The sequence below is a fragment of the Talpa europaea genome, assembly GCF_964194135.1.
Source record: "Talpa europaea genome assembly, chromosome: 6".
In the NCBI taxonomy this organism is placed as follows: domain Eukaryota; kingdom Metazoa; phylum Chordata; class Mammalia; order Eulipotyphla; family Talpidae; genus Talpa; species Talpa europaea.
This window is the reverse complement of record NC_140072.1, coordinates 46,825,234-46,840,753: the sequence shown is the minus strand read 5'-3', so window position 1 is coordinate 46,840,753 and position 15,520 is coordinate 46,825,234. Positions and strand designations below refer to the sequence as shown.

The 15,520-nt window shown below is 41.6% G+C and overlaps 1 protein-coding gene across 1 annotated transcript; it reads right to left on the bottom strand.

Annotated features, from left to right (window-relative positions):
* Positions 1-13,717: 13,717 nt before the first annotated feature.
* On the bottom strand, positions 13,718-14,794 carry LOC311171766 (alpha-N-acetylgalactosaminide alpha-2,6-sialyltransferase 2-like; the record flags this gene model as incomplete). Its single annotated transcript, XM_084234825.1, has 1 exon — positions 13,718-14,794. The coding sequence occupies one exon, from the start codon at positions 14,792-14,794 to the stop codon at positions 13,718-13,720; it is 1,077 nt and encodes a 358-aa protein (XP_084090951.1).
* Positions 14,795-15,520: the final 726 nt, after the last annotated feature.

Sequence of the window (15,520 nt, the reverse complement as noted above, 5' to 3'; positions counted from 1 at the left end):
TTTTGCACAAGTGGTGTAGGCACATGTCAATATCAATTTCACATAACAAGTAGAATATGACCATATGCCATTTGATCAGAGTCACATGCAATTTTGTGCTCCCTCTAGGGATCGCAGAAGGTGAAGTAGTAGAGGTAGAAGCCTTGCATTTCATACATGTTGGGTTAAGTGTCCTAAGAAACCCAGTGAGGGAAAAAAAAAAAAAAAAAAAAAAAACTACTGACCCATGGGTGAGGGCTGGGATACTCTGACACACTGTCTTCACAACACTCTTCTCCTTACCTCCCACTTATAACTCACTAGTGCTTTTATCTCTGCCTCTGAAATGGTTAAGTTCATCCCTCCCATACCACTGCCCAATAACTCTTTTAACCAAGAGAAGGTATCAAACTCTCATTTGGTTTCTCATAATTCCAATTTATATTTATTCTTCCACCTAGTCAGTCCTGAAGCACACCCAAAACCTCGGACATATGTTGCCTTTCAATCTGTATGCAAACTCCTTAATCAGCTTATAAGTTCTTCCAAATATTGGCCTCAGTTGTATTTTCTGCTCTTATTCTAATCTTATCCCAAATTGTTACTATGCCTATATAAACTGTACCCTTGGGACTTCCCCTGTGTTATTCCTATTTCTGGCATTTCTTCCCCTCTTATTCCTTTCAAATGCTAAATACTATGTTGGACTTATCTCAACCATGAAGTCTCCCTGATACTCTATCTGGGACTGCTTACTCTTTCCCCTGTGTCCTCTCAGGCAATCAATTGCATTTTTCATCTAGTCTTTGCTCATACTTTCCTTTTTCAATGGTTCACTAGATTGTCAACTAAATATAAAACTGTTAACACTATAACTGAAGATCTGTCTTTGCATGCATAAGAGACCAAAATATACAACAATTGTAATAAATGTTGAATACCTCAACCTGTTCCTAGACCTTTCCATTTTACCACCTGGGCATTTATTTATAGAAATCACACCTTATGGTATGGTGGTTAAGAGTTAAGCCATTGGAAGCCAAACTATCTGTATATGAATCTCGGCTTCACCCCCCCCCCAATATCTGTATGATCTTGAGCAAATTACTTCATGGGGATAATAATATGGACCTCATTGGTCATCACAAGAATTGAATCACTTGGAATGAGAAAAGTATTTACAACAGTGTGTGACATACAGTAAACATGCAATAAAGGTCAGCAAGTTGATTTAGCTGACCTGTATCCCCAGCCTGTGATCATGGAAGAACAAAAGACAAGATGATTATACTGCCCAGAGATTTTGTTCAGAATGAGCTAGGGAGAGAAATGTCTGTAGCAGAAAGGGACTGGCAGATTCCGCAGCCCACGGAGACAGTGAGTCAGAATGAAGGGATTTTAGTAGAACAGTCAGTCAGGCCCAGATGGGCAGAAAGCAGAGACCAATAGACCAGAGTCTGTAAGGGTGTCACCACTAACAGCGTGGTAAATGCCTATCCCACTGAGCTAGGGCTTACAATCTGTTCCATGTTTACTTTCACTTCAGGAGTAGGCAGTCCTGGAGATCCAGGCAATAACATCCAGCAGAAACCAACAGCATTTGCTTGCACCCAACCCTGTAGAGACAAGGGCAGAGACCACCTCATCTTATACTAACATAACGAGAGTATACAGCTCACACATGCCTGGGGTTTACCGAAAGACCAGTGACCACCTCAATCTTCTACATCATGTCTTTTTTTTAAAGAAAGATTTATTTATTTATGCATACAAGAACTGGGATACAGGCCAGAGGTGCAAGGGGTGAGAGGATTCACCAGAGACAGAATAGGAACAGAACCAGCGGATACTGACTGAAATACACTTCTGAGGGGAGCCGCGAGCAAGTCAGTGGGCTGCGCAGCAGCGGGCTGCGCCATGTGTGTAGCTCCCTGGCCGCGGAGGGATTAAATTCATGCTGCAGAGTCTGAGCATCCCTTCACAGCACTGTGCTTAACCCCTTGAACCATCAGGTGAGGCCCATGTCTTTTTTTAAGCTCCAAATTATAGGTCATCACTGGAGGCAAGGTAAGATCTGTGAGGAATACAATACAAAATGATAATTTTTCTCTCTTTCTTCAGTGCCTAATTCATTGTCTCCTCATAAAACATTCAAAGTTTAAAATTATTACTTTGTGTCTGAGTCATAATGTTGTTGAAGCTTATAAAAATCATTTCAGTGTTAATTCCCCTGATTCAACTTTCTTAAATATTCTTCCTCAGAAGTTGTATATAATTTAACCAGAAAAGTTTGTTTGTTTTTTTAAACCAACTGGAGTAATCATAAAATAAGTGAATTAAGGAAATAAAATGACTTCTAGGTGAATTCTGGCTTTAGAGTTGGGAGCTATGAAACTGGCTTGCTGACTCCTTCATTATGAAAAGACCATGTGACCTCATCTTTTGCTTCCTATTCACCTACTATCCCCCATGACCTGAGAGGTACTATGTGTAGCCAATTGGAGTTTGTTTGGTTATCACTAACACTAGTTAACTACTCCAGAAAGAGCAAACATCATGCTGAAGGTGGCTCAGGTATAACATAGTCAAGCAAATATATTTGGCTCACTTCAACGTCCATTTCCACCCAGAAGAGCTGCTTCAGATGCTGGGCAGCTCTGTGGGGCCTGGGACAATTGGAAACCTACAAGCACAGCCATCAGCCACACAGCCCAGCAAAGGGGACAAAGTTGGAGCCTGAGCTGCTACTTCAGGAAGCCCATGAAGATGTGGCACTGTGAGAGCTGGGCCAGAGCTGCAGGGTTGCAGGGGCAGAGAGGCTATGCATGGGTGAACATCTTCTGGGGTTATGGTCCATAAACTGCTCATCAACATTCTCTAAAAGGCCCATGACTTGAAAGGGTTAAGTGATTGTTTCAGAGATCAAAGCGAGAGTAACACAAAGAATGTCCTGAAACAGCATTTTAATGATTGAAAGAATAGCCTTGGGAAACTCCAGAGTGAGCAATTGGGCTCTTTTATAGGAAGTACACCACACTGAGGAAACTATTAAATTTCTAGATGACTGCCAGAATTCATAGAGCATGGAACTAACACTGCAAAGAATTTAGTGTGAGAAATAAAGAGCATTATTCTTGATATGTGAAAATAAAGTAAGGAATTGTGCAGCTATACTAAAAATGTAGTTCACACATTGTTGGACAGATTACCAGAGTGACTGCACTGGTTGAAGTGCCATGCTTAAGTTTACCTGCTCAGGGCCTCCCCTGGTGGCACAGGCGGTTGAGCACAGCGCTGTGAAGCTCTCTGCAGCTTCTGCAGTGTGAGTTCAATCCCGACTAGCCACTGAGAATCCCACTTGGCACAGCAGACCTCTCCTGTCTCGCCCGCTGCTCCCCTCAGCAGTGTACTTCAGTAGATCTGCCTGTTTTGTTCCCCATTCTGCCACTGGTGAATCCTCTCATCCTCCCGTGCCTCTGGCCTGTACCCCAGTTCTTGTATAAATAAATAAATCTTTAAAAAAAAAAAAAATCTTTTAAAAAAAAAAAAAGTTTACCTGCTCAGTTGGATAACTTCATTCTTTTTTTTTTAAAAGATTTATTTATTCATACAAGAACCGGGGTACAGACCAGACGTGCAGGAGGGTGAGAGGATTCACCAGAGACAGTAAGGAACAGAACAGACTGACTGAAATTCACTGCTGAGGGGAGCAGTAGGCAAGACAGGAGAGGTCTGCTGCGCCATGTGGGTATCTTGCTGGCTGGGCTCAAACCGCCCACTGCAGAGCTTCGGACAGCTTCACAGCACTGTACTCAACCACCTGCGCCACCACAGGAGGCCCTGGATAACTTCTTTTTTTTTTTTTTAAAGATTTATTTATTTATTTATACAAGCAATGGGGTACAGTCAGAAGTGCGGGAGAGTGCGAGGATTCACCGGAGCCAGAGCAGGGAGCAGAGCAGGCAGACTGATGAAATACACTGCTGAGGGGAGCAGCGGGCAGCAGGAGAGGTCTGCGTGCCATGTGGGACCCTCGCCGGCAGACGGGGATCGAACCGGCGCTGCAAAGGCTGCAGGCAGCTTCGCAGCCCAGGGCTCAACCGCTGCGTCACCAGGGGAGGCCCTGGATAACTTCATTCTTAACACAATGAAAGACTGCATTTTTAATCCTGGTGGAAGAGTGGCATGCCCCCCATCACCACCACCAAAACCAATGCAAGAACTAAGAGAGAACCCTGGACAAATCAGTGTATGATGGTGTAAGATGGATAGTGACTCTAGAGACCAATTACTGGCCCTAGTTCCATAAACATACTTCAAATCATTTTGAGAACATATATGTAGCTCTGATAAGGAATTCATAGCATTTCAGCTAGGCCCTCATGCTGCCCATCAATCTCAGGCTAATGGAGGGGTGTCCTTGAAGCATCCCCCAAATAAGTCATTCCATATTGGTGCCTTGTATGTGGATACATGGCCTCCACGGGCACAGGGTAACTGAATAGAGCACTCTAGACTGATTCTGACTCCAACTGTAGCACTCCAATTTACTCTGTGGGTAGACAGTACCATCAGCATTCAACTAAAAAATATTTGGACAGAAGAGAGTATAGGAGTGTGTGCAGGATCACAGAGTGTAAATGCCTCTCTGTAAAAGGATCAAGCAATGTACATTAGTACAAATTGTGCCATTTTGTAAATAAACAAATGACTAATCAGTGGCCCACAGTTATGCTGAGCAAGGGTGTTGGTAGACCTGTCCCACTTGACATTGAAACTGTGACTCTAGGAACCACCATAATAACCTAAGCGGAAACTTCAAGCTTCAAGTAACTATTAGCGCAAATAACAGAGAAGTGGTTGTTGATTGGGTACTTGATTATTTATGTGGTTCTCTTTACTTTGAATGCTCATTTTTCTATCTTGGGTGGCACGTGTTTGTGTTTCACAGTTTTGTATGACTGGATTTTTGGTTTGCAGGGTTTTAGCACAGCTGTTCTCAACCCAGTTTAGTTGTAGATGATAAAAATAGTTTGATTTATCTCTCAGGCAATTGGAAATAGAAAATGTTACTGGATTCATTTTGGAATATTTTAGCAATAAGAGTCTTGAATGTTGTGGACAAAACCATAATATAGCTAGACTAAATTTTAGCATAGCATTAATTAAAATATTACATCACAAGAAAAACCTAATGACCATAAAAGTGCTTAAAGGCTTATACTCTTCTACTTTGGTTTTTTTTTTAATTGGTTATTAGAATAGAAAAAATTACTATAATACTATTTGATTAAATCTTCATCCTTTAATGCTCCAAGGCCATGAAGAACTTAGAATAGACTTACAGAGGTCAAAGTTCTGTAATACACATTACCATGTGCTCTCGCTCTTGAGTGTGTTGACTATGTTGTCCATATCCAGGTATTTTGTAAGCAGTATTTTTTTTAAGATTGATTTATTTATGCATACAAGAACTGGGGTATAGGACAGAGGTATAAGGGGGAAGACGGGGATGGGGGGGGGATGGTGAGAGATTCACCCAGAGACAAAGTAGAGAAAAGAACAGGCAGACTGACTGAAATACATGGCTGAGGGGAGCAGCAGGTGAGACGAGAGATCTGCTGCGCCACGTGAGTCAGCTTCCTGGCCAACTGGGGATCGAACTGGTGCTGCAGAGGCTGCAGATAGCTTCACAGTGCTGTGCTTAACCCCTTGTGCTACTGTAACAGGGTGGTCCCCAGGAAAGGGGGAGGTTCCCTGCCCCACCCAAGGGAGGTGGAGCTGAGCAGGAAGAGGAGAAGCTGTAGAAGAGACTGAGGAAGGAGCAGGATAGAGCCAGGAGACCTGGAGGAGGCACATGGAGCCTAGAGACACGTGAAGAAGCTGCGCTTGTCTTTTGGTCGTGGACGGGGTGACACAGATGTGGGTGAGACCCATGGGGAGGTGACAATGGCAGCTTTTATCTTGATGTTGATTTTGCTCTTTTCCTTCCGGGCTTGTTTGGTTGTTTCTGACTCTTTTCTGTGGGTCCCCACTGGAAGATGCTTTAGACTTGTGGCAGGCTTTGGGGCCTTGCTCTAGGCCGATCCCATATGGATGGAGTTTTACCCACGAGGGGACGGGTAACTTTGGGTGCTTCATTTAGAAACTAGACTCTTTGCCTTACCTGTATTGTTTCCTAGTTGCATTAAAGTTCCTTCCCATTAAAGTCTCATATGTTTTGTGTTGATGCTGCGGATGGCAGAACCCATTTAGAATTAGGCAGGTTTGCGGGGTTTGGGCTGCCCCTCTCCCTGTCCTATAACACTATAACACTACCAGGGAGGCCCTGTAAGTAGTATTGATGCTTATTTTATCTTCAAAATATTTAAGTCCCCAAAACACTGTAATTTTTGCTTTTTATAAAATGCCCAAAGAAATGACTACAATAATCAAAATAGTTTCTCTTGCTGCTTCTTTGCAATTTGATTCAAGATACTCTAAAGGATTTTTAGAGGGTAAAGCTGCATATGGATATAGGATGCCAGGGAGTATCACCCATTTCACATTTCTGTAGAATGCATGTGTACATAGCCAGCCTCAATAACACTTGTGTACTATTTGTAGAATACAATTTGCAGTGCAGTCTAATGTCAGTTTGATAAATGGTATTTTAGTTGACAAAACTAAATATTTGACTTATTTTTGAAAATATAAAATTGTAGAAGATATATCAAGGTCTTATTTAGTATATAAAAATGGTAGTCGTAACTTGCTATATATCTCAACTGACTTTTGTTTTCACTTACTTTTTGCTTTCATTTTTCCCAGTATGGAAGTGTTTTGGAGAGCAAGCATTTTTTTTTTTGCATAATTTAATTGGCAATTCAAATTCTCTGTTAGATAATCATGACTTTTTCCTTTGCCTTTTTATATAACATTTTATATAATAACATTTAATAACATTTTATGTAACTAACATTTTATATAAATAAGTGACATTTCACTTGGTCAGTAATTAAAAGATGCGCTAGAATATAGATGACTTGTCTTGCTTCTGAAACAAAATGAAAAACTGAAAGTTTTAAAATACAGCTGCTTAACGTCTCCTGACTCCCAGCCCTGTTCTTTCCCTATGAACTCCACCCACTCACCACTTCTTTCCTTCTCCCCTTCCTCTTTTACCAGTTATGGGCTGACTTCAAGTTAAGACCTCACCTCTGCATGCTAAGGAGTATCACTGGTAGATTGGGGCTGGAGCAGAATTAGAGTGATGCAGTCTTGGGCACTATCAGTGCGTGACAAGAAAAATCACCACCTAATGCTAAAGAATAGCTCTGAGCACCTTGAGAGATAGAGACATGGCATGAGTTAAGATATAGACCTGCCTGCCCTCATTCTAATTTGAGAGAGGATGCTGATGTACTTGGAATAGTACCATTAATATGTGATAATGTAGTTAAAGCAGCTAATGTGTTAAAAGATATAAATGCTTCAAATATTCTAAATAAAATAGTCTCCTGAAAGCAGTGGTGATAAAGGAAGTTTGCTTCATTTGAGTAGCCCTAAGGCCTCAGGACCCACGGAATTTGGCTCAGCAGAGGGTACAAAGACGATCACCTTGTGGCGGACATGGTAGAAAAGATATGCAACCACAAATAAATGGACACATTTATGTGAAAGCAAGGTTGCCAAGGTAGGTAGTATAGAGTTTTAAAGACCAGATATATTTATAGTAAGGAGGTTCTGAATAACAAAAACACACACTAAATTAAAGCACGTTATGGTAGAAAATAAGAAATTATTGTATAGGATTTTTCTTTATTTTTAAAAACACAGTTATGATACAGTGAAATAGGTACTTCTATAATATTGTTCTGGGCCAATGGATGAATACCTGCCCAAAGGATGCAATAGTGTTTCCTCAGATTATAAGCTGGTAGCATACGACAGCAGAGAGCAAGCTAAAGAACACTCATTTCATGAATTGGAAACAAGTGGCCCATTAGAATATAGCCCACAGACATTTTGCGTAGCCAAATAATGATTAAAAAATTAGAGTCCATTTTTAAAAGTTGAGAGATTTCACATGAAAATCTGGATTTGTGGATTCATTTTAAAAAATCAGATGAGGGCCTCCCGGGTGATGCAGCGGATTGAGCGCCATGTGTGAAGCTGTCCGCAGCCTCTGCAGCGTGGGTTCAATTTCTGGCCAGCCAGGGAGAAACCCACATGGCGTGGCAGACCTCTCCTGCCTCTCCCGCTGCTCCCCTCAGCAGTGTCTTCAGTCCATCTGCCTGTTCTGCTCCCTGCTCTGTCACTGGTGAACCCTCTCACCCTCCCGTGCCTCTGACTGTACCCAGTTCTTGCATAAATAAATAAATCTTTAAGAAAAAAATAAAGAAAAAATATCAGATGAGGCACACTGCAGTCCTATCTCTGCATGCAGATATCATGCTGTGGCAGAGTGGCTGCTTCTTTGCTGGGTGCATGACGGCTCCAGATTGACACAGCACCCAGCTAGAAAAGTCTCATTAATCAGAATAGATGCTATAAAACTCAGTAACAAATAAATATGGAAATTTCTGTAAGTAAAATCTCTAAAGGAATATTTTACATTCTGGTCAATTCTAGTGTGGGACAGACACTCTTCTAATAGCTATGCCATCTGGAACATTTAGTTCCTAAAGCACTAGAAAGACACTGATTCTTAATTGCCTGGTTCAGAGGCTATACCTCCTACTTCTACTTGTAGTCCATTGGCCAAACTAGTCACATGGCTCCAACCACATGCAAGGAGGCTGGGAAATGTAGGTGGAGAAAGCGGCTATTAGGAAGAAGTCAATCATAGAAAAATACTTGCATTTAAGGGGGGTAAATACGTTTAAAATGTAAAATAGGAGTTCACAGCAGGACAGCCATACAAATTACCCATTTGGTAGCTGGAAAACAGGAAACTGCCCCTCAGGAGTGAAGTCAAAATAGATATCTGAGAGTGATTATCTTACAGGGGCTAAATGAAACATTTAAGTGAGTGAGAAATAAAGAACAAATCCTTGCTAAAAGTTGAATTTGACAGCTGGGAGTGAATTTGATGACCGAGAGAACAAGCTCATTGTGCTTGATCTCAATAACCCTATGAAGTCTTACACACTCAAATGTGAAATGTGTGCCCATCTATGGATTTGATAGGAAAGTCAGGGGCCTGGTGGGGACAGAAGAACTGTAGAAGTGAAGAAGGGAGTGAATGTTGAAATGTGGTTGATGTGCCCATGCTATTGCAGATACAGACCTCTTAGAACTGACTGGAGCACAGCTTATACCTCTTATCTCAGATATTCAAATTTCTAAAGTGAAATGGGCTGCTGAAAATTTTCTTTTAGTAGAGTGTTTAAATCATTTCCTCCTCACCCTATTAGTGAGGAATGAATTCTCACTTTGGGTCATGGGATGGATCACGGGATGGACAAACACACAAAACAGCACGAGTTTGTATTGGGGAACAGAGCAAAACAACTAGGGCAGAGGAGACAGATTTTGCAGTAACAAGAGGGATTTTTCTGTTTTGTTTTTTGTTTTGTATTGTGTAACTCCTATTTCTGATAACAGACTACGTTTGGCTGGTTGAATAATTTCACTGACTAGCAAGGAACTAAAGCAGGAATAATGCTTTGAATCTCATGATAAGGTGGGTTTGTCAGCTGGGGAGCAGCGTATAGAGGTAAACGTGAGCATAGGTCATTTGGGATACTCCTGCTTTGCCCCAGATATCAAAGGGCACATTACCTTGAGCCATAATTTTAGGTTTTATTCCACATGAGGAAACCAGGGTGTTGACAGGGAAGCTTTTGAAAAAACAAGACAGCTTAAAATGAGTTCAAAATAGTACTGAAAAGGGGCAAGACTATAGCAGACACAAACGGCTCTTTGAGAAGTTTAGGAATGATATGAATGAGAAAAGGTGATGGCAGGAAGAATAACCTGGGAAAGAAAGATTTCCTCCAGTTTGTTACAAGAATTACAACAGCATGCCTTGCTTTACTTACTTAGTGTGTCAGGAAGTATAGGAGATGCTTTCTATCAATTATCCCATTTTAAGTATCTATAAAACTATGAAGTGGTCAGTACCATTATAAAGAAACAAATACTCAAGTAAGGGTTACAAGTAGGTACTAAGAAAAATAGTCTGATATTTGCATTTAGTAAGGATACTGGTGAGGGCCATCTGTGCAGGAATGAGCAGAGGAAGAAGTTGAACTGCAATTAGTCTCAACAAAGACTCAAATGATCTCATAGGAAACACTTGCTTCTTTGAAAATATAAAGTCCTTTACATTTTTTCAAGTAAAGGCAAGGGAGAAAGGTTTTGTACTCATGCATCCAACAATCATTATGACAGGCTTCCCACAAAGAGGAAATGTAACCTTGGGTGAGGCAGCTCCTTGGGTTGAGAGGAGTTCTCAGGGACTCGGGGCTTCCAGACACCAACATTGACCTCACCTGGGGGAATTGGTGCTGTGATCCTGAATCAGAGGAGCTGAATGTTGTCCCACAAGACACATTACGGGGGATGAAAAAATTTATCCAAGGTTTCATGGTTATTACTTTTTGGTGCCATACTCAAATTGAGGTCTATCTGATTCCATATCCATATTCTTTACCTAAATATTCTGCACATCACATTAATGCAGCCGTGGAACAGGAATGTTCTCCTAAAAATGCAATTGCTAAGTGAATCTGTACTAGAAGTTCAAAGCAAGCCCCCATGGAATTACATTCTGGGTCACATAGCCATGGAATCATGCCAGATCTCTGGCCATTCTCTCTTCTAATTCCTGCTTATTTCATTATTGGCCATGCCCTCTACTCAAAGGACTTTTCCCCACCTTTATTTGAAAGGCTTATTTCAATATCAGTATCACTTGCCTTAAACTACCATAAAAACACCACACCAGGGCTTTCCTGGTGGCGCAGCAGTTGAGCACTGGGCTGCAAAGCTCCTCAGTGCCGGTTGGATCCCCGGCCGCCGGGCGAGAGTCCCACATGGCGCGTAGACCTCTCCTGCCGCCTGCTGCTCCCCTCAGCAGTGTACTTCGGTCCTTCTGCCTGCTCTGCTCCTTGCTCTGGTGAATCCTCTCACCCTCCCGCACACTTCTGACTGTACCCAGTGCTTGTAAAAATAAATAAATAAATCTTAAAAAAAAAAAAAGCCACACCACACACACACATATACACACACACACACACACTGTAAATAGCAAAACTTAATGTCATTTTCCTCGACAATTTTATAAAACTTCCAATGTGACCACATGCATGCCTTTAGGAGTTGGAAATGTTCTTTAGAACACAAAATGGGGCCTCCCTGGTGGCGCAGCGGTTGAGCGCTGGGCTGCGATGCTGCCCGCTGCCTCTGCAGCACCAGTTCGATCCCCGGCCGCCGGCGAGGGTCCCATGCCTGCTGCTCCCCTCAGCAGTGTATTTCACCAGTCTGGCTGTTCTCCTCCCTGCTCTGGCTCTGGTGAATTCTCTCACCCTCCTGTGCTTCTGACTGTACCCATTGCTTGTAAAAATAAATAATCTTAAAAAAAAAACCCCACACAAAATGATGATAGAAAATTAGCCCATGGGTAAGTAAACAGAGACTGGTGAGTGTCACTCAAAATGAGAAAACTCAGTATGTGCCCTGGAGATCTTTAGGCAATAAATGGAGCCAGTGGGCCATGAATGGGTAATGGACTCAGTTCACATTAGCTGATGGGGAATGTTTAGTCTATCATTCACATTGCTGAGAAAAGTAGATACTAAGTACACTACACAGTAATGAAACAGATATGGATGTGTGTGTATCTGAAACAGTTAAAATTAGCCTTCTATCTATTGGTTCTCAGAAAATTAGTATAAAAAAAAGTCCCTGCATTTGAACAATACACTTAGACTTTGCACATGGGTTGCCCAGTTTTTTCTAAAGCAATTCACTTCTATTCCTCCTTGTCCTGACTTAGCATCAAACTAGAGGAAGTAGGAAGAAAATTTTATTCCACTTCCAAGCATTCTCCCTAAAAATAGAAAATTGTTCCCAACTCAGAAGTTCAAACACCAACTTAAAAATCATAAGAACAATCTCACCAACTGGAATTTCAGGAAACTCAAATTCCTTTGAACCAGCCAATCTCCTGTGTCTAATTATTTTAGTGCTTTGTCCTTACAACTTCACCTTTGTTGCTTCCCTCACAATCACTTTTGCAGATTACATAACACAGGGACAGAAAACTGAACTGGCTTTTCAAGGTCAGGAAAACAAATCAAGGTGTTAGAGCCACAACTTTCTGATTTCTAGGAATTTAGCATCTACTAGCCTGGATATATTGGGTACTCTGTTTACATTCACAGGCTATTGTAATGCTTTCTTTGAATAGAATTTTTACAACATTGTCACAGTTTTTGTTTATCAGCTTATTCTGTAAATTTATTATAGCTTTAGCTTAACTTACGTTAGTCCCCTAGTTCTAGTTATTGAGTTCATTCATTCCTTGTGTTCAATGTGTTGATGAAATATGTCTTCCAAAGCCACAGAACTAAAGGTCAAATTCTGGCCCTTGGTGACTTCTCCATGGCAAATGTGCCACTGGAAAGTATTTTGTCAGTTAACCTCCTGGTATAGCAGATGAAACTGTCCAAAAATGTTACTACTCACCAACGTATTAAATTTTAAGATTTGGTTGAATGTGCTATATGGTGATAACCTGTTGGATGAGACCTTAAATCAGTCTGGGGAACAACCAAGTTCCAATAAAAGTCCAGAAGGTGAAGTTCTAATCTGTCTGAAATTAGTGAACTGATTGTCAATTCAAATTAATAGAAATCATAATTTGACTGAGGGTTTATTGCCAGTTATGCCGTCTTTTTTGTTAAAAGGTGGTAATAAACTTGTAATGGAATTTACCGCAGTGGCAGTCTTCAGTATAACTGAGGATCCCATCAAATACAAAGAAATCTCATATAGCTCTTGAATTCTAAGCGTGCCTTTCACTTGCATTTTATATGCTTTCTCCACTCCCCCAATGCAAAATCAAAACAAAAACAAATAATTGCCATTATGGAATTATTTAATGCCAAATTACTTTGTTGTTTTTTTTCCTCTTCCACTTTTTTTTATGCTCCCACTGTATCAGATAAGATGCTCCCTTGTCCATGGGTAGAATCAAGCTAATATTTTCAGAAAATTAACATCTTCAAAAGATTCTTAAGACTTATCCGTGACTTGCTCAAGAGTTACTTTGTACTGTTCTGTGAAATCTTGACATAGTGAGTGGGAGAGATTTTAACTAGGCATTGCATCTAAACTTCTGAATTACTGGTTGATCTTGTTCAAGTGATAAGGCTTGAATGGCTCAACTGTTCCTAATCCTGGTTTTAAGATGCCTAGTGTAAGGTATGCCTGTGTCTTGCTCACTGAGGGTACATCTTATCTTCCTGAAAGTGGTATCTTTCATTTTTAGAATAATCTAATCATTTTTCCATTGCTAAAGCTGGATTGTCTAGCTAAGACCGGAAGGGAGTTCTCTTGGAAGAGTTGAACACAACATTGGGTGCCTAACATTTGACCTCTTACAGTTGGCATATATCCCAAATTAGGAAGAAGGGGAGGGTAGAGGAGACTTGCACCTCTCATAGGTTGAAAAGAAAGAGGTTTGCGCCATTAGAGAATGAGAACCACAGCTTTTCAAGGAGAATGCAGAGGCTGAGGACCTTTGGAATCAACGCTGGTATAGCTTAATGATGCCAGCCTTGTGCAAGTTCTTCCAGAGCTTGGCCTCAAGATGCAGATCGTGGTTTGTATAAAATGTCAGTGGTGTCTTGTGTCTGTCAAAATAGTAGCAAGAAAATTTCCTGTAGTTTCTTGTGATAAATCCATAGGCACTAACCTGGTCACAGGTATGCAAAGCTGTCAGCAGGATGAGGGCCCCAGTACTAGGAATGTATATGCCTTTGGAGACTGTGGTACTATAACTGGAATTCAAAAACCTTTCTGTCAAGTAGTGGATGAAGTTTGGATGTAGTAGCTTAAATTTACCTGGAGGAGATCCTGGTCCAAAATAGGTTTGAGGCATGTCCCCTTTGTCATGACCCTCTGGAACAGGCACACCCAGAAGGGCCGACTGCAGCATCAAATAGTCACGGATGCTGGAAGGGATGAAGACATAGCTCATGTTCTCTCCTTGTGGCACAGAGGTGAAGCCCACGTGCTTATAGTTCACGAGGGAGTTCTTCATGGTATTCGTAGTGAAACAATAGAAGGAGGTCTTAGTACCCACGTCTTCCTCAAAGCCTTTGATCACTGCACCATTGAGTCTGAAGACAAAGTCGTGGGCGTCGATGCGTGGGCCCTGGCGGGAGCCATTTAAAATCCCTCCATTGGCCACCACGGCACATCGAGCGCAAGCTGGACGCAGCCCCTGGGAGGTAGGGAGTAACTCTGCGCTCTGGGAGCTGTTCAGAAGTCTCAGGGCAGAAGCAATGGATTGAATGGGAAGACCTTGCCAGGAATAGGGCGCTCTGAACTGGTTGAGGCGATCCCAGAGCTCCTGGGTGAAGAGGCGGTCCCACAGCAGCACCGGCATGGAGAGATCGAAGAGTTGCCGGAAGCGTGGATGGCGCTGCATGGCCAGAGCCAGGGGCCGGGCGCAGGTCTGTTGTGTCTCAAATTCTGAGGTGCGAGCCAGGGGCCTGAACCACCAGCCCTGCTCCTCTGCTACCCAATAGCAGATTAGCCCGGTGCAGAAGGCTACAAGCAGGACCCCTAGCCAGACCCCCGTGAGGCACCTGCACCTCATCCTGCAGGCGCTCGGCAGAGGCTCCCACCCTCCAACCTCGTGACCCTACCCCTCCAGAGCCCGCCCTGACAAGTCTCTTCGTCACAATCATTTTTTGCCTACCATAGTCAGTACCAAGATAAGCCAAAGAGGAAAAATTTTCAGCGGCGGAAACAGACCCTCAGAGAGGTCAACGCTTCCCATTGTGTCAGGAGATGATTATGTCCTTCCATTGCCCCATGTCTCTTGCTAGGTTTCATATTAATTTTTGTTTTATTTTCCTCTTCTGCCCTAAACTTGTGCACTTAGGGTGGAGAATAGCCCATGTGCTGGGAACTGATGCACATATGATTATGGCATTTCAAACTAATGACAATAATTCTTTAACCATTACCTAAAGTTTAAAATTCTATGGAAGAACATTTGAAAATTTGCTTTTTGCCTTGTGTGGACTGATGTTGCTATTCCCATTGTTGTTTATAAAATACAGATTTAAAAAAAATGGAAATGTTTTAATTCCTTTGTATTTCTGACTAAAACTAGTTCAGATAAAAAGACAATTTATGTATCTTCAAAAAATATTCATATATTGAAAGGCATAACATACACCAGTATCCTACTATAATAATTTACCTGGATTAATAATTCAAAAATATTTTTATCTCTTATCTACCTTAAATAACATTCTAAGTCACTTCTAAATGAAGAATAATTTAATTTTTTTAAGTTGTTGAGTATATTTTCATC